This window comes from Telmatherina bonti, assembly GCF_933228915.1.
Source record: "Telmatherina bonti genome assembly, chromosome: 21".
NCBI lineage: Eukaryota > Metazoa > Chordata > Actinopteri > Atheriniformes > Telmatherinidae > Telmatherina > Telmatherina bonti.
In genome coordinates, this window is record NC_136630.1 from 24,618,240 (window position 1) to 24,638,101 (window position 19,862).

Genomic DNA, 19,862 nt, shown 5'->3' on the forward strand with positions numbered 1-19,862 from the left:
AGAAGCACTTACGAACTGTGAAAGACGGCCGTACGTTAGACCGCTCATGTTGATGAACGGGTAGTGCTGCGTATAGATGCTTCGTTACTTGCTAACATTAGCTAATCCTATGTAAACACCGACACGGAAGCTGCGTTAGCACCCAATGTTAGCTGCTAGCCGCTAACATCATTTAAATACCAAACGGGATCTGATAACACAGTTTACATGGCTGCTAATATTAATTATACCACACTGAGCTGCAAACGTAGCTATATTTAGCAGCTAATATTTTAACAGTACAACACAGTAGCAGCGTTAGGCTAATAGACCGTACAATTTTAACAGCACTTAATTATCTCAACAAAAAAATCTAGGTTTTGTAGAATAACTGAGTGTGAATAAAACATTTCAACAAAATCTAGAGTTTCACTTACTAAGCCAGATGAAAAGTGAGGGAACGGTCCTGCTCAGCACTGTACTCTGCCAACTTGCCCAGAACTCTCTCAGAAGAAATTCCCTCCTTTTTTTAATGTTTGGCCAAACTGAAGTGGCCACGATGTAGCCCTCTTGTGTTTTGCCACATTACATGTGCCAGTTACAAATCACAGTGCGGCCCAAAAGAAAAATGTATTATCTGGGCCAAGTGCTTAAATTGCGGAACTGTGCCAGAGGGGAAATTCCCTCCAATTTTAAAGATATGGCCAGACCAATGTGGTTATGATGTGGCCCTCAGGTGTTTTGCCTCATCACAACTCAGCCAGAGGTGCCACTTAGATGCTACATGTGGCCCAAAAGTAAATGCTATCAGAGTCAGAACAAGGTTAAAGAAGATCGAAGATTTCCTATCAACACAACTAAAACCTCAAAAATTGTCATATCAACAAATGATTTATGCAGTGAATTTTACTCTTTGCACTTTTGCATCACACTTCTTTCCTTTATTTTTTTTCTAAACCAAGTAATATGGTCCTGCTTGTCACTGTATGCAAAGTGGTGTTCTGTAGCTTCATGACAATAATCCAGTGTTAATCATGTGTTTCATAATTTGCTCAATAGCTGGTTTGAGCATTGCTTTTGCAGACATTGATATAAAAAAAAAAAAAAAAAAAAACTTTTGGTTTTTCAGCTTTTTCCATGATTTGCAGTAGCCCAGAGGAAAATTCAGTCGAGGAAAAATAGTTATAAATAAATTATACTGCCTCCTGATGCAAAAATGAAATTTCATAGTTGTTTTTTTTTTTTTTACTATGTGCATATTTTCAGGCCTCTACTTAAATATAAATACTTATAATAACATTATGAGAGTATATCTACAGCAAGAGTCTAAGATTTGCTTAGATTTGTAAATATCCACCTTATTGTGAAGCTTACAAGAGCGGTGCCATATTACTTCCGGGTTTGACATTTCCAGCTACTACTTGGCTCCACTTAGATTTCTACTGGATATCAAACAGTTCTTTAACAATGACTAGTTTTATGTGTACTACTCAAAGATGTCCCGGCAACTGGAAAAGGGGCTTGAGATCTTACAACAAATTTGTATTGACCACAGCAAGAAATGGACCGACTGTTGTCGGCCGGTGTTAAAACTGCACCAACATTGATGATTCAATCACATAGGATTAAACAGCCAAGCTAAGTGGCTATGCTAAGATGCCATCGCTAAATTAGACCGAACTTTTGCAATGACAAGACTGTATTAACTTTATAATTATCAAGCTTTCAAAGCACATCACAAACCACTGCATAAGGTCTGCAAAATTTTGTTTAAAATCATTTCATAAATGTCCTTCATTTCTATAGCTGACAGCACAGATAAGTAAGTGCAAACCTACACGGTTTGGTTTTTGTTAACAGCCCCGTAGTAAAGTGTTGAGGTGGCAGCGCCTGCCAATGGGGAGTGGCTTTGACCATTTCAGTGCTGCAACAGAATGTTGAAAAAATGGTAAGCGCTCCTGCAGGGTGGCAGCTGTCGTAGCGAGAGTGGCAACGGCGCTGAAATCTTTTTAATCTCGACGCTCTTGTAAAAAATGTTGCCATATCAAACCGAGGGCCTCTGTGACATATCATTCACCCACTCAAAGGACTTTATCAACCTTAAGTAGCAAAGTATTATTGTGCCACATGAGTTTTTAAGAGTTTGTTTGGACTGTTTTGGCCCCCTCCCACACCAGTGGAATATTATGTCTCTTCAGTGGAATATTATAGAAATAGATATCTGGCTTGACACTATGATGAAGCAATATCTTGGGGGTCCATTCATACCAGTAGGCAACCCACTCATGACCACAGTGGCTGAAACCATTGGAAACTATACCAGACAAGGACCTGTAGAGGTTTCACACTACAGCCCTACAGCTGTGTGGCAGGACGCCTTGCTATCCAGACAAGGTCGATCCCCATGGCAGCGACCCTACCATTTATCAATGATTAATTTTGTTTCTGATTGACTTTGCCAGCCAGCCAGATGCTTTATCCAACAACCTGCTAAGAGTTAGTTTATTTTATGTATTCCTTTATTTATTCTTCAAGTGACAACCTTTTTCTAAAGTGTTGCTAAGGAGGACTTCCCAGCCTGTTCAATGAAACAAACCATCTGGAGCATCAGGTTAACAAGGTTTAATTGGGGGCGTGTCTTCTCATTAATTTCCCCGCTCCCTTTTGGTCTCCCTGAGAAATAATGGCCCCCCTGAGATTTAAATTAATTAGCAGAATCAGTTTCAATTACTGTACAGACTGAATTTAACAACAGAGTCATGTTTCATTTCCTGTGTAATGTGATTATTCCACAATATTTTCTATGTGTGTTAAAGGTTTTTCATGTTCCCATGCTGTTCTGTGCACATGCACATGCTTGCTTCTTTCTGCCATACCCAGAGACGAAGCTGAAAGACCCCTCTGCTGGACATTATTGCTTAAATCAGAGACAATATTTACTTAGCTTTTATCCATGCCCCGCCGGCAGAATGCAAAGCCGACTTCTGAGGAGACTGGCTTACCTCTTATGAAAAGTGTTTTTCTAATTTGTAGAACGGTAAGTTGTTGAAGGCCGAAAAACAACAGCTCATAATCCTGGTTTAGAGAACGGAGGGCTTTTTTAGCCCTGAAGGCCATGAAATCAAAAAAAGGGAGAATCAATGATGTGATCAAATGATGGATTCAGTTATTTGCTGGTTCAGTGAGATGTCAAATAACATGCTGGCTGTACTTAGAAAGTTCTCCTTTTGTAGCTCCTGCACTCAGTCTGCTGTTTTGTCCCTTTTGTCCCTGTAAGCTCTGCTTTAGTTTCTCTTTCTGCTCTGTAGAACAACAGAAAATATCCAGATTTGTATAATAGCCTACTGTCAGTGTCAGCATCACAAACACAAAACTAGCATTCTCTTATGAATTCTGAATCAGGTTTTTTAACTTTTTGAGCATTAAAGTAATAACTGTTGCAGCAGAAATAACTGTCAGGCGAGTTTGTTTTAAACAACATAAAATATTTGGTTTGTTTATCAACTGTCTCAGTTTAATGATAAGACAAAATCAAAAGGCTGATTAAGCCATTCAGGTGCGGGATGGAGCCTGTTGTTCTGAAAGGGAAATATTCTTATTCAACCCTTTAATGCATGACCACAGGGGAACAAAATAGGAAACTTGCTAATGGAGCTTGGCAGGCTGAAGCTAAGGTGCGCTGTTAGCTAGCTAAAAATTGAGCTTGTGTTACTTTCTGCCTTCTTGCCAGCAAATATGAAATGTCCATCAGTCAAAAGGACACGCCCCTTCATATGCAGAATTTTAAGATTAAATAACATAACAGATGAGTTTTAAAAAAAATATGCCCCCTCCCCACAGTTGTCATAAAGAAACCTGACCTAATAAATGTCAAATGTTTTTTGTACCAGGCTGTAAACATGTATATTTCTGCTGTGAAGTTGGCCTTTTGAACATGGGGGTCTATGGGAAGTGACTCCAAGTAGGTTGCCGCTTGGAGCTGACATACCATGTGCATAGTGAAGTGCAAAAGTTACAGCGGTACGAAATAATCATATGAATCCATTCCTTACGTGCTTTTTTGCCTCTGAAAAATCTTATATCATGCAAGTTGCATATGTGTGTATAGTAAATCTGTGTGTTTAATTTAGAATCACCAAATCTCACAATAAGTGGAAAGACACATGATGTTCGGTAAGTTATCATGATATTTAGCACAAAGTAATTTAATGAACTATTAATAGACTGATTCCTGCTGACAAAGGAGATAAACAAGAATAATTCAACAATAACATGAATAAAGCAACATGTGTCAGGTGGAAGGATGACTCCAGCAATGTGATGAGACTGTGCAAGACAGCAACCATGGCAACCACAGGTGTGTGTCCCTCCTCATCCTGAAGGTAGTTAGTCCCAAATGCATTTCTATTGACAGCATTTTAGTATGTTGGGTTTGAATTTACTGCAGATGTTTCCTGATGTTTCACAGAGTTGTTACAAGTCGCACAGGATTAACCAGGATCAGTTTGGTTGAGCTCTTGCAGCGTTACTGTAAAATGAACTTATACAGTACTGGTTAGTTACTGAGCATTGGTTCCTCTTGACTGGTTGCTTAGTGGCTTGATCATAATGAAAACATCTGCACTGAGCACCTGTGTTGTTCTTTGTGAAATGTGATCCATGGTGCTGAACGTACCTCTCATCATATCACTGATCTCGCTTCAGACAATCATTTAATCACAAAGTCTGATTGGTTGAGAATATTAGATTCACTTTGCTACTTATGGATGAAATGTTAAATGTTGTGTTATATGTGTTGGTCACAGCTGATGTTAGTTTGCAAAAACATTGGAAAATACTTTATTACTGGTATACTAAATCTAATCTATTATAATATGGGTTAAATAATTGATTATTAATCTAGAATTTGGCTTCTTATGAATTGAAACTTCACATTTAAAATGGGGTCATTTCCCAGTGATCAATTGCCCAACATGATACCGGGTCATGGCGCGACTGCTCAGCTACTTCTTCGCCACTAGAGCTGCCACACCAATCCACCTGTCAATCTATTGCTTTGTTATTCCCAGAATCATGGACAAGACCCGACTTGAGACAAGATCTCATTCCTGACTTTGACAGGACCCTTTTCTGGCTCAGGCGCGGACCCACATCCTCAAATTCAGTTTTTATTAGAATTTACCGACAGCTTTCCTTCTCAACATCATGTCAGAGGTATATTTCAGTATATTTCAGTAACAATTGAGTCATTTGAGTCATGAAACATGATCTGATTATTATTTCAGGCCATTGCTAACCTCAGTGTGAGCACGCCATGCTCTGAATCTAAAATCAACCTTCATCTTCCCTTTTCTGTTGCATGCATAAAAAACCATTTAATTATACTAACACACATCCAAAAATGCAAATGGTGCACACACAGAGCAGAGCATCCCGTTTCAATTAGATCATATCAGATTAGGTGGCATTACATTAGTGCTAACCAGATTAGGCTATTCCTCATCTAACACACTTTACCTCCTAATGCTCCTGCAGCCTCATTACCCAGGAAACAGCCATTGAAGGAAGCAATTAGAAAAGCAAAAGCATCTTTCTCACTTCCAGACACAGACACTTGGACGCATTTATCTCCTTCTAGGTAATACCCACACCTCAGTGGCCATTAGTCAATTAAGAATTGTCTCCTGTTTGATAAACTGGAGGACACAAAGCGTTGTTTTTGCTTCTATACAGGCTTGTGTATTTGAGCATTTCTCCACCTCTTTGTCTCATATGTGTGCAGCTCTGTGTGAGAAAGGCTTTTATGGTTTCTTTCTCTTGCAGTAATCTTGCATGATGTCTGAGGAATGTCTAATATACAAGCTGGAACAATAGCAGAGCAGAACCAGTGGGAGAAAAATAATGACCTGAACCTCAGTCTCAAGGCCAGATGTCTGCAGTCCAAGTCTCACCTCATAAAATGTGTACTTCTTGTTCTGGCTTATCAAGCACATATATTATACAGCTGTAGTTGTGTGTGTGTCTACATGCATGCGTTTAAATATGAGTTTGTGCATTGTAACAAGTGTGGGGGTAGAGCTCACTGTACAGGTTTATGTGTGTGGCCCTTAGTTGAGTGAGTCTGTGGTTGTTAAAGTGTACTCTTGGTGTGTGTGTGTGTGTGTGTTTGAGCATCACTGTGTGTAAGGATGTTCAGACATCTAAGTGCCGTCTCTATTCATTTACCCTTTTTTTTTAAACTTTCCTTGATAATACAAAATGTCTGGGCATATGAAGGATTTGCCGCCGGCTGCATCGACACACTCATCACAGGCCCGGTGAATGAAGAGGCACAATAAAGACCTGGATCAAACGAACAGGTTCGTCTGTGTGTCTGTGAACTCAGACACACAGACAGTAACAAAGAGCTGGGTTGAAACAAAGAAAAGCTTGTTTATCTGGTCGGAACTGCACACTGTGGAAAAATTATTCTTACATTTTATTTTTAATATTTTACTAAAGAAGAACTGTTTCTGTTCCACAATGTATATTTAACTTTTTAAAATAAATTCTGTAGGGGCTTCATTTCTGTTTTTTCTCCTTACATCGTCCCCCCACTGCATCATGCATGTTCCGGATGAGGACTTAAATCAAAGTAATCCCAAATGATCCATTGGGTTTTTTCACTTTGCAACATTTTATGAATTGTAATATGAATACAGTTAGAACAATAGACTAATCTTAATTTTAATTAGATAATGATTCAGATTGAACTGGCCTTTATTGAACCTCTTTTGTTCCGACTTTTGTTAGGAATCTGCTCTAGCCTATGGGTGTTAATGTAAATAAACTGATAATGATCATGGATAAGGATAAAAAAAAAAAAAGCTGAATGTATTTCAAATAGGTCATGTGGATAATTTGAAAGCCAACTAAAAGCCTGCACAATCTGTTGAAAGCAGAAGTCATCGTTTATCAGAAGCCAGGTTAATGCACTTTTAAAGTTTCAGGCTCTGAATTATGGTTCAATATGAGGCTTGAGTGCTCTTATCTTTGCCTAATGCTAAATTCCGCATGGCTGAGAAAAATGACTTAATGCCAAGCAATCGTTTCTAAGTGTTTACTTCTCCAAATTCAGATGTGCTGTCAAGACTCTTATTGAAGTATTTTGTTGATGTCAGTTACTTTTGAAGATTTGTTTTTCAGCATATAATATTCTTCTTCTTTCCCTTTGTCTTTCTGTCTCTCTTCTATCCTCTCCGGTCTGGTCTAGCAGTAAAACTCTGTATTACAATTATGCTAAATGAATAGGGGAATAAAATAAGAATCCAGAAAATCAAGGGGATCATCATACCAGTGACAAATTCTCCTTGGCAAAGTAAACTTGCTCAGCATAACAAAGCATTCAGACCATCATTGTGCTTGCTTAAATGCTGGACAAAGCATATATGCTCTTAGTAAATACCGCATTTCACCATTCAGATTCAAAGATTCTTTCCGGCATGCTGCATCATGGATTCTTTGGCTTGTTTAACCTGTAATAGTTACATAGGCAATGCACAAAACATGTTTTTTTTTTGTTTGTTTTTTTTTTTCTTTTTGGTGTTTTTATAAAAAACTTTTTCAGGTTGAAAGTCATATTGCGCAATATGACAGTACTGACAGGAGTCAGGGTCCTAGATAAAAATTGATTCCAATATCAAATTTGATGATTTAGAATTAAGCTAAGTTTAGCTAACATGCTGTCAGTTAGTAAAGCTAACAAACGGACATTTAGTAATTGGCTATCTTTTAGTTTAACTAATTGGCTTTTTTTTTTTCATTTGACTAACAGGCAGTCAGTGTTGCTAACTGCCTTTCCGAGTTTAAGCTAACTGACCATCATTTTGTTTACCAAACAGGCTTTCATATTGTTTTACTAAGTAATAGTCATTTAGTGTGGTAATTGACTGCTAGCATAAAGTACCATGAAAAAGCTTAAATGAGCATAAAGAGAGGGAAGAATGGGAGAGAGAAACTCAAAATAATATCACACACAAGTTACAGACATTGAAGATATACATTTCAAATAACAAAATATCTGAAGTTGCATTTATGGTCATTTGTAAAGCAAATAAAACAGGAACTCATGACTGAAAAAAAACCATGCTAATGCAAGTCATGCCAATACAAACCTAGCAATGCACATTATTGAACACTTCATACTTTCAGTGAACAGACTTTTGACCCTGAAGGGAGTCACCTGTAGCTACAAACACCTAAAGCTTTGCTCTGGCAATGGATCGAACCATCCCACATTAACTCTGTGAAGCTGAGATCCGGTTGTTGAGGTTACCACAAGATTAGCATGCATCATTTTCTTTCTTCTCCAGATAGCTGTTGCAGCATTTGGAGTTCTGTATGCTTGGGGTCTTTCAGGAGTTTCTGAAGGCATGGAATTTCACAGAAAGATGGCAGTACGCAAGTGGGCTGAGTTTTGTAAAGATTACCAGCTGCCCCTGCAGTAGCATGAGAGTGGTTTCTCAGCTCAGCAGTTACCAAGCTACAAACGCAATTTATTTAGTTTTCTCTTAATCAATACTGCAACTGTACAATTGCCTTTTGGGATAAATAATCTTCTTCAATCCAAACCTATAGGACGTAAATGCAATGAAACAATTGTTTGTTTGTTTTTCCACCATAACCAGTCAACTCTGTTTCTAAAATGCCTGAGACAAAATGGTGCCATGACACGTCCCGGGGAGCTCTTATTCAACTGGCAATGCTAATCTATGTATTCCTTTCTTTGTGCAGCCACACAAGTGTTGCATAATCCCTGCTTAAACAGTCATGGTGTGCAGTGATTAGTGGCAGCCCACCAGGACAGGCCTAATGACATGCACTGTGTTTACATTATATTACAGTACCTCCCGGTTCAGCCTGGGGATAACATTTCTGCTAGAATAACTCTATTTATAGACACACATGCAGTGTGATGCCGAGACTTTAAAGACACACATTTGAACACTTGTACAAGCGTTCCCTTACACATTTTTTGTGAACATGTGAACCAAATCAGGCCTTCAGCATCCTCCATCCAGTGTCATGTCAGTGTAACGTGTGTGTGTGTGTGTGTGTGTGTGTGGGGGGGGGGGGGGGGGGGGGGACACTGCTTTTGAGTTGTGTAAACTGTTTATTGTATGGAGATGAAAGGCCTCATGAAGGCTGTCTAGGGTCTAACACAGTCCACAGACACATAACAGCATTCCCGCTGGCTCCTTTTTCCTCACTGGTAATTACGCATACTCGCTATAGAAGTCTGATTTACATAGCTTGTCGCATTTGGATGTGCCGCGTCTTTTATCTTCCGGCTTGTGTTCTTTCTGTTGTCTGTCTGCTTGTTCTCATCGCCTGTTTTTTCCTGCCCATGCACAAACGCTTCCACACACACCAGCTGTTTGATCGGGCTGTGATTGGCAGCGGGATTCTCTGATGAGCTCCGAGCAGACGTAGCATGTCAGCGGTGCGATCGGTGCGCGCCGCCGTGCCCGATGAAGGTTGGATGAGTGTATTGGAAGTGAGGAAAAAGAAGCCATGATGAATTTGTCATGTTTGAAAAGTACGCAGCTGCCGACACATGTCCTTGTGCAGATGTGAAACCGCAGGTGTTGACATCGTCTTCATACTGTCTGGACATCTCGTTGCTCCAATCTGGTGTTTTTCCGCTCACATGATCACTTCAAATGACATGTATATCCATTCCGCTGTGTTAGCCTACGCTTACAAATCAATTACCTGCTCTATTTGCTTCTGTCTCTGTTTCTACAGCCTGATGAGTTGACCAATGCCCTGGAAATCAGTAACATTGTGTTCACGAGCCTGTTCTCCCTGGAGATGCTGCTGAAGGTTCTGGTCTATGGGCCCTTCGGCTACATCAAGAATCCCTACAATATATTTGATGGTATTATTGTGGTTATCAGGTTGGCACCCATTTTTCTTTTCTCTTTGCATCAATATTTCACTTTCATGCAATATTTTAAGACTTTAAGTTTATTAAGATCCCGATAAGCTTCATCAAAGCCACAGCTTTCCTTCCTGGTTTCCAACAGAACAGAAACAGACAAACATTAAAAAAGCTGAACAAAACAAATAAAAAGTAAGCTTTACACTAACACACAACTTGAATAATTGCATTTATTAAAGGATTAAGGTAATCCAGTATTTGATTCATCTGTGTAAAATATGTGCGCTGAGATTCAATGTATTATGTTTTATTGGTGAAGATACATTTTTTAATCTATCAGACCTTTTTAAATGATTCATTTCTCATGTTTTTTGTGGTAAAGGATATTAAAACAAACAGGTCACTGTGCTAGATGCCGTGCTGGCTTTGATGTTGACAAGTCGAATATCAATAGAAGTATTTTTTCTTGTTAAGATAAATGTACTACATTTATGTGTGATACGGAGGAGTAGTGAATTTCTACCTTTTCAACCAGTGTTAGGAACCATTTAATTAGCGACGTCGCCAACATGCTTTGATCTCTAGAAGGAAAGGGGCAGCTATCTTCTGCTTCAGGGATTGGGATTTAGACTCTGGTATGCACTGACTTGTACAACTGACTGGTTTCAATGCAGCCTGAACTCTAAAACGTTCATTAGCTTGAACTACATGTTTCTTGTCCCACCACAGTTTTTCAGAACTTTGTTACTCTTGAAACATTCAGTGACCGGCTTCATTTTTTCCTCCCATGAAAACTCGGCAAGTGATATATCATTGCTGATTAGCCACAAACTTTGGTTGTTTTACATGGAAACAGTTTATGAGAACTTAAATGAATAATAAATGCTATAATGGCTACGTTGACATGAGAGTTTTACTCTTTAATTCCAAAAAGAAAGTTAAATCCGCTTTAAAGATGCATTACATAACATTCTGACCTTAAAACACTATGTCCCGGACTTGTTCGATGACACAGTGACATCTATCAGGCTGAGTCCTGAGGCTGAAAAACTGTACTAAACAAACCTGGGACGCAGTATAAATGTCATGAACACGCAACATCTCTGATTCAGCAAGGAAACGCAAGAAGAATAAGATACAAAAGAAAAGTCATAGTAATAATGTCTTTTGCTGGCAGGAGGGAGCTACCAGCTCAGGTAGGATGCAAGATGGATGCAGAATTAGCCGTCGGTAGGGAGCACGTTATGACATAAATGGCAAAAATTGTGTAGTGTGTCTTTAAAGAGATGAAAAATGACAGTGTAAACATGTAAATACGAATGAAAAAGAATTTGTAATAAAATTTAATTCCGAAGTAAGTGGGTTATTTGTTTACATTTTAAATCCGAACTAATTCATTCTTCTGTCATATAAATGTTAATTCTGCTCTAAGTTAATGCTGATCGTTCTGCACATGCCCATTACCTCATCCTGTCCCGATGACGCACGGATTCCACACAATGTTCTGCCTCCCGTCTACAGTAGTCTGTCTTTCTGCTCTTCCTCCTCAGCTGCTGAAAAGTGTGAAGTAGCACGCTCGTGTTGAGCTGGTGCTTTTAGATTTTAATCAAAACAAAGGTGAATCTGGTACTTATTAGGTAGTTTTCCATGTTACGACGAAAACGAAAAGACGAGAAACAGGAAGTGGACTTTATGTATTTCCAGTAGACATCAATATGCCACGATTTCCTCTGTCCAATCAGGACCTTTCCCAACCCACCGATCTAAAGCAGAATTAAGTAACGACCTGTTTCCATGTAAACCTCGATTTGTAATTACTGTTTCTATGTAAACCCACGGAAGAATAATGTTATTCAGAATTGTTTCAGAATTAAATATTTCTAAATTATTCATTCCAAATTAAAAAGCATGTAACCGTATCCAACGTGCATTTCTCTTATGTTTGTACAGTGTATGGGAGATCGTGGGTCAGCAAGGCGGGGGTCTGTCAGTGCTGCGGACCTTCCGGCTCATGAGGGTTCTGAAGCTGGTCCGTTTTATGCCAGCCCTACAGAGGCAGCTGGTGGTGCTGATGAAGACCATGGACAATGTGGCCACATTCTGCATGCTGCTTATGCTCTTCATTTTCATCTTCAGGTACACACATCGCACTAAACACTTGTTTACACAGTTCAGTGTCTCCAGTTTGGAGAGGGTCTATTTCTTACTGCTAATGAAAAAACACCATCAAGGAATGAAAGCTCTACTCAGTGACTATGAAAAGATTTTGGAGTTTGAACTGAAAGAATAAACATGTGGAATAAAAGAAAGTTGATAGGTATTGCATGCTTTTTAAGAACAAAAGGGTGTTAAGTAGCAGAAGTGGCTGTCAGAAGGAGATCAGTCAATGCAATGATAGGGATAAGTCATTAACTCCATTAAGGTGTCATTCCTTTTCTCTGCCTCGTTAGGTTTTATGATTGAGTGCCTGAAGGCTCTCAGTAGGGGATAACAACACATCTGCAACGGCCAGGGCCCTTTCATCTACTGTATGCTGCTTTTCCTTTGGATTGTGTAGAAAAGAAGCCAAAACATTGAGTCAAACCATAACGACTAAGATGTTGTAGCTGAACTAGAGCTAAATAATCAATAAACAAGCCTTCACTGTGACTATTTGGCAAATTTTCACTCGTATCAAGGCCTGTTTATCGATGCACATGTCAGAAACTTGGAACTTCTTGTATGTTTGCCTGTGCATGCAGAACAGGCGTGTGCAATCACATGCATATCTCGTCATATAAACACACACTTAACATAATGAAATGGAAGAGCAGAGTAGTTGGGAACTTCTAACACAAATACAGAGATGTATTTTAGCTCTACAAAGATTAAATTTAATGTGTGTTTTTATAAGTCTGGCAGTAAAAATTACTTCTACAAACCTCATTCCTCAGAAAAGCAGAGACAGCAGCTTCAGCAGGATAGAACTTATCATCATCACATGATAGTTTGCAACAAAGTTAAACAGGGAATACAAGACTTTTTTATTCCCTGGATGTATGTTTTGGCTCATCTGATGGGGATTCAGACTGAAGTGTTCCAGACCGAGCTGATGGACATATTTCCTACACTGTGTCCTGGGTTTTCCCAGAAGGTCCCTTCTGGTTGGATGTCTAGCAGGCACATGCCGGCCAGATGAACATGTCACCTCATCTGGTTCTTCTAAATGCAGAGGAGCAGGGGCTCTCTCATCCCCACCTGGACCACCTTCTCGCTCATAGGTCATGGTAGGAATGTTGATCGACCAGTAAATGGAGAATTTATCCTTTTATTCAGCTCCATTTTCACCATGACAGACTGAGGAAGAGTCCGTACACTGTTTCACCCTTCGATCTCTTGCTCCATTCTCCCCTCACTCCTTAACAAGATGCTAAGATACTTGAAGTCCTCCACTTGGGACAAGATCTCATTACCAATCAATCACCATCAACAATTGAATGGCAACAGTGCACTCAGAAAAGTTAAGAATGAAACAAAGAAGAAACTTTTAATGTCATGCAGGTCATGACATTGTGAAGTCAGGAAATGACTTGGTGACAAGTGAGGGTGTTAGGATTGGGTATAAAAGTAGGTTCCACCAAAGTTTCCAAGCTAGAAAGGGATGTGGTTCACCTTTGTGTGCCAAAGTCAGTCAGAAAATGCAAACAAAAAGCGTCCACACTGCATAATGTGAGAATATTCAGTAACATCAGAGAGAAAATTCAGTGTTTAAAGGTTATGATTAAAAACCACTGCTGGATGCACATGACCTTCAAGCTTCCTTGCTGCTTCTTCCAAGAATCTAAGCTAAAACTGTTAGAGTGGAAAGACACTTTCTAAATCCTCTACAGAAACCACCAGGTCTGACAAACACAAGTTTATTGAAGAGGGACAAAAAGATGGTGACCTCCTGTTATGTGACCAGATTAGCCTGTTTCAGGTGCTTATGACAAAAATGCATGATGGTTTCTCTAGGATGAAATGTAGCATTCTGTCTGTTATTATCAAAAAGCCGGATTTTTGATGGCATGAGAAGCATAAAGTTGATATGATGGGTAACTCGCTAATAGATGGCTTCTACTGGACAACACCAAAACCTTAGCCTCCACAGCGAACAGCATCGTGGGTTTATAGACACAAAGCAGATGCACTTAACTGTCCCACCTGCAGTCTAGATCCATGTCCTTTTGAAAATTAATCAAAGGTATGCTAATAGCCCTCTACAGGTCCATTAACATGAACAGTTTTAAATTATTGTCTCATTTACTGAAGAAGAAAAAAACTTTACTATGTTACAAGTAGTGGAAATAAGTCGGATGGGAATAACAGAAGGATATTAGATGTTATTGACAACAGTTGTCATGCTGTCCATGGTACTGAACTGAAACTTTTTCTTTTCTTTTCTTTTCTTTTTTTTCTATTTTGACCAACACTGATGTGTTGGTCAAAATGCAACTGATGTGACCCAGTAACTGAAAGGGCTCTGTGTAAGCTATTCTGTGAGTTAATAATGAATTATGGAGAGTAAAAATGTCCAGACTCCTAGCAGAGATTTAATATATTGTTCTCATCAGTTGTTTTATTTATATATTCTTATGTGAAAAATATAAACGTCTTGGTTTACTTTTTGTTTCATGATATTAAATGGCCTGGTACTGGCCTGTTGTTATGATAACTTGGAAATAAGAAAACACTGCTTCTAGGATGCACATTTCACATCTTTTGCTGTCAAAATAGCTTTTAAAGAAAAACAGGTGTAATTTTAATGCCAGTGGATCCCAAACATTTGATATGTGCAGCATTATTGTGATCTTCCATACTAAAGTTACAAATAACGTAATATATTTGCTAGCAGCACTTACAGAATAACCAGTGTGATGTATTACTAATGAGTTGCCTTGAAAATATTTATGCTTCCTTCTCTTCTTTTTTTTATTTCTCATGTGACAGCATCCTGGGAATGCATCTGTTTGGTTGTAAGTTTGGATCAGAGAGAGATGGAGACACCCTGCCGGACAGAAAGAACTTTGATTCTCTCCTGTGGGCCATAGTGACGGTATTCCAGGTAGGCTTGACATTTTTTTTCTTCTCCTCTCCTTCACCCTGGTAACATGTATATATAACAGCTGTTGGTGCAAATTTGGTTGTAGGTTAACCTAAATGCATACAGATTTATGCAAACCAGGATTATTGAACTTTTATCAAATTGCTCCTTTTAAAGTGACCTGAAGATACTGTCCTACGATCTCAGTACTTAATCATTGATGACGGAACATGTTCCTGTTTTAATAACCTGGAAGACTATTTCCACCTGGATAAATAAAATATATTCTGTCAAATTTTCTTTATAACTTTCCTTCTTTCTCCTTCCCTCCTTTCTAGCCTTTATCTATCTCCCGCATTTTCTTCAGCTCATTCATTTTTCAGTTCCAGGTGTGTTACATAGGTTAAGTAGGCTAGCCTCTTGCATCAAACCTCCTGGTTTCATGAATCAAAGTCCTTGTGGGGTCTGGCATAGATCATGTTTAATATAGTAACCATATATAATTCAGTGAAACACCTGATCTGGTTTTATGTAAAAGTGTCATACATAAGTACAGGGCATTATGTATATGTCTGATGTCATGAAGCAGTTAACTGCACTTTCATTGTTTCATTAAAAAAAGAGAGAAAAAGCTACTTATTTTGGAAAAATACAGAAAAATAACAGCACAAGCTCTTAAAGTTAACATATCATCTGTAGCTCCAAATCATAAAACTAATTAAGAGCCACAAAAATTTTGGGAAAAATCCTTTTTGATAACTATCAGCAGTAGGCAATTTGTTATTTTTACTTTCTACTTTAGCCTTTAAAAAAGAGAAAAAAACAAAACAAAACATACAACTTTTGCAAAAAGAATGGAACATTTTCTTATATAGGATTCTGATACTTTTGTAAAATTATGTTTTTAAAAAAAGGGCCATTGTGACAGCCTAATGGGCAGAAAAGTGAGTCTTACCCTTACCAAACTACTGGAATTCGTCCATAAAAAAAAGCAAAAAAAAAAAAAAAACCTTAAGAACAAACAAACAAAAACTCCATTTGTTGTTATTTCTTTATTTAAAACTTTTTTTATTTTTAATTATTCAATGTTTTCAAGAGACATTGTGGAAGGTCCAGAGAGTGTCAGGTTGAAGATCCCTGAACTTGTTACATAAGGCAATTAGCATCGTATGCAGACATAACTATAAAAGAAATATACATTTTTCAAATGTCTGCGTGCAAAACATATATATTTTAAAGTTTGGAGTTTTCAGTAATATGAAGTATTTTCTGTGGCAACTGTGTTAATTTATTTGGTATGTTAGTTAACATTAGCTAAAAACATGCTCACACAAAGTTGGTATGATTGGCTTATAAGCCAATATGCTTATAAATAAGCATATTGATTGTAACCAGACATTACTTTCAAGCATAACATTAGTTACTGGTTATACTTTTCTTCAATAACATTTTGTTGTTTGTTTTTTTTTTGTTTGTTTTTAAAGGTTTGTAAATCCTAAATCCACAGCGTACTAATTCCTTACCTAGCCATCCAGCTAAGAAATCCCTTAGCTAACTCCGAAAACAAGTAGTGTTTTTTTTTTTTTGTTTGTTTTTTTATTTCCCCAGCCCAAGGCAGCATTATTCATGGTAGCATTATATTCTAAATACAGGAGTTCATTATTCTGTTTTGTCATTTATAATGTAAAATATAAACAGCAAACAACCATGCAATTTGCTTAGACAAGCTAAAGTTACACTTTAGACATACTATTCCAGGTTTACTGCGGTATACAGGAGTATATCAACATCAAATCCACTGTTTAGGTCAATGTTAAAGATTTCAACGGCAAAAAGACTCCGCTTGAAACAAGAGTAAAACAAAAAAAGTATTTAAACATAGTAGAATTAGCTGGTCTAGCTAACTAGCTTGCTTTGTGTAGCATTTGTTGCTTTTCTATTCAGCTTGCCAAGAATTTACAATGATAAATCTTCTAATGTCGTCACTGGGAAATGAAAAACTTGACTGGCATCCAAAAAGTATGCGAGTTCATGTCATAGAATGCTAAAACAGGTCAACAGTGTGTACATTTTTAGTTTACCCCATTTTCTTTGCCTCTACTTTTTCCAGATCCTAACCCAGGAGGACTGGAACAAAGTGCTGTATAACGGCATGGCCTCCACCTCTCCTGTAGCTGCTCTCTACTTCATCGCACTAATGACCTTCGGCAATTATGTCCTCTTCAACTTGTTGGTGGCCATCTTGGTTGAGGGATTTCAAACAGAGGTATACCATTGCAATTCAAAGCCAGCTTGGCTTTCCTTGCTTCCAGATCTATTTCTGTTTGTAAGAAAATTCAGGTTTGGAAATGAGATGCGAATTTTGTTTTTAGCTCAGACTCACATTATATTAATGGATTAGTGCTTTTATCCACACACATAGCAATGACATTTACTTCTTTTTTGTGCTCTTTGCTGCGGGTTATGTGAGGACGTGACATTATACATACTAGTTGCAGCCTTCAATTTCTTTGTTTCCTCTTCATCTTCTTCTCCTTTACCATGTCAGTCCTTTCACCTCCCACTCATTCCCAGTATCTCAGCAGTCATCCTCATTATTGTTCTGTTTATTTGCCAATGCCATAAAGTACAGTACATCACAAGAAAACTATGTCCGCTAGACTAGACTCTGCATCATCCCACATTTCCCAAATCCAGTTCCATCAGTCTCATGTTCTTATACATTCCTTTCATCCCCTTCCCCCAATATCCCGCCACCCCCGTGTACATATTTTAATGTCAGAGAAATAAATGATATTTGATCCACCACTGCATTTGGCATATGATTATTCTAAGAGGAGAAAGACCGCATAAAGAAAGAAGTAGGAGGATTAATGTTTGCTGTTATTTAGAGGATTTTTTTTAGTGTGTGTGATTAGTTTCAGGACCAAAGAAGAGGAGAGGTTGAAACTTATGGAGAGATTTTTTTACAGTTGTCAACTGGCACTTAGTTTGATTCAGACGGATTGATTGGGAGAAAAGAACAGAGGGTAAAATAAGAGAGTGAATGAATCACACAGGTATCAAGTTTCTGTCTGTCTCCCCATTTTCTTTTAAAGAGATTGGGGCACCTATGCTTTGATCTCTGACACATTTTAGCTACTTGGTTGAGAGGATAAAGAATAAATGAGGGGTGGCCGAGAGAAAGGTTGACAGCCTCATAAAATATGGATTAATTTGAATGGGATTCTCCTGCTATTGAGCTTATCTGCTATAGAAATATCAAGTGTGAGGCTGTGGTGAATGGATTTATATAGAATTGACCCGAACCCATTAAGATGAAGAACACTGGAGGGAAATAAAGAGATGAATAAATGCATAGCTGCTGTTGGTTTTTTTTTTTTTTTTCTTTTTTCATTCACAAAGACTTATTTATCACGTCTCTATTAATAATGAATTTACTTCCATGTAAGTCGAGCCTAATATTACTGTTTTAATTAAGGACTCAATCTTGATTGCTGATTATGAAAAAGGTGATTCAATTTCTCAATCAGCAGGAGTTTATGGCTAATTTGAGTCAGGATGAAAGGGAATTTAAGTGCAGTGGACTAATGCTGAAATCAAGGTTGAATTATAAAATTATGAATAGGATCACATTCAAAACGTTTTTTGGATTGTCCTGCTTTTGAATTATGTCTCCAATTTTGCAGTGTTGGTCTTTTAATTGCCTTTGTTGACCCCATGATTACATGTGTAATCAATTTATTATAAATCGAATTGGATAATTATGCAACACATATATATATATATATATATATATATATATATATATATATATATATATATATATATATATATATATATGTATGTATATATATATATATATATATATATATATATATATATATATATATATATATATATATATATATATATATATATATATATATATATATATATGTATATATATATATATGTATATATGTATATATATATATATATATATATATGTATATATATATATATATATATATATATATATATATATATATATATATATATATATATATATATGTACACATATATATATGTATACACACATATATATATATACACATATATATATATATATATATATATATATATATATATATATATATATATATATATATATATATATATATATATATATGTGTATATATGTGTACATATATATATATATATATATATATATATATATATATATATATATATATATATATATATATATATATATATATATATATATATATATATATATTGCAATTATATTGCAATAAATGCAACAAGTCTTCATCACCACTAAACCATTTTTCAGATTGTAGCAACGTACAGCACTTGGACCATGTTATATAGAAACTTGTAGCTACATGGTGTAAAATAATCCACATAACAGCTTGATTTGTTGTGTTACTTTTGAGGTTTAAGCTTTTTTTCACGGTGAAAAAAAGAGCTCTTCACATGGCCTCCCTCAAAGTAACCTTTTTTGTATCAATCACGAGTATTTAATTCTGATTCTGCAAACTGAGTGTTTTCTACAGGTATTGCAATACCATCCCTCTATGTAGAGAACAAATATTCTTTGCTAAAGTTACTTCTGTGATATATACCTAAGCACTTTAGTAGTATATTTTTATAGTAAAAATATCAACTTAAACTGCGTAAGTGTAGAAGACACAAGGGACTGTGTGAGTAGAAGATATTTTTACAATAAAAATACATGAATTTATTAAATCTGAGCCAATAAATAAGTGTTAGGCTTCTCTGAAAATCCGCCCAGGAGTGGTTGCTAGCTAGGTCACACTAGCTAAACTCGCTAAGTAAGCAACTAAAGAGCACTTGCCGCAGGATTTAGTGGACAGATGAACAACTGACAGAGTA

At 37.2% G+C, this 19,862-nt stretch overlaps 1 protein-coding gene across 1 annotated transcript in view; it reads left to right on the forward strand.

The window, feature by feature from the left end:
- The window catches only part of cacna1g (calcium channel, voltage-dependent, T type, alpha 1G subunit), a gene marked incomplete at both ends in the record, with an annotated part of 337,957 nt that overhangs the window by 210,243 nt on the left and 107,852 nt on the right, over positions 1 to 19,862 (forward strand). The window contains 4 exons of the mRNA XM_079261395.1: positions 9,766 to 9,917; positions 11,852 to 12,037; positions 14,870 to 14,984; positions 17,074 to 17,229. Coding sequence (XP_079117521.1) covers positions 9,766 to 9,917; positions 11,852 to 12,037; positions 14,870 to 14,984; positions 17,074 to 17,229 — 609 coding nt within the window. The remainder of the gene's footprint in view (positions 1 to 9,765; positions 9,918 to 11,851; positions 12,038 to 14,869; positions 14,985 to 17,073; positions 17,230 to 19,862) is intronic.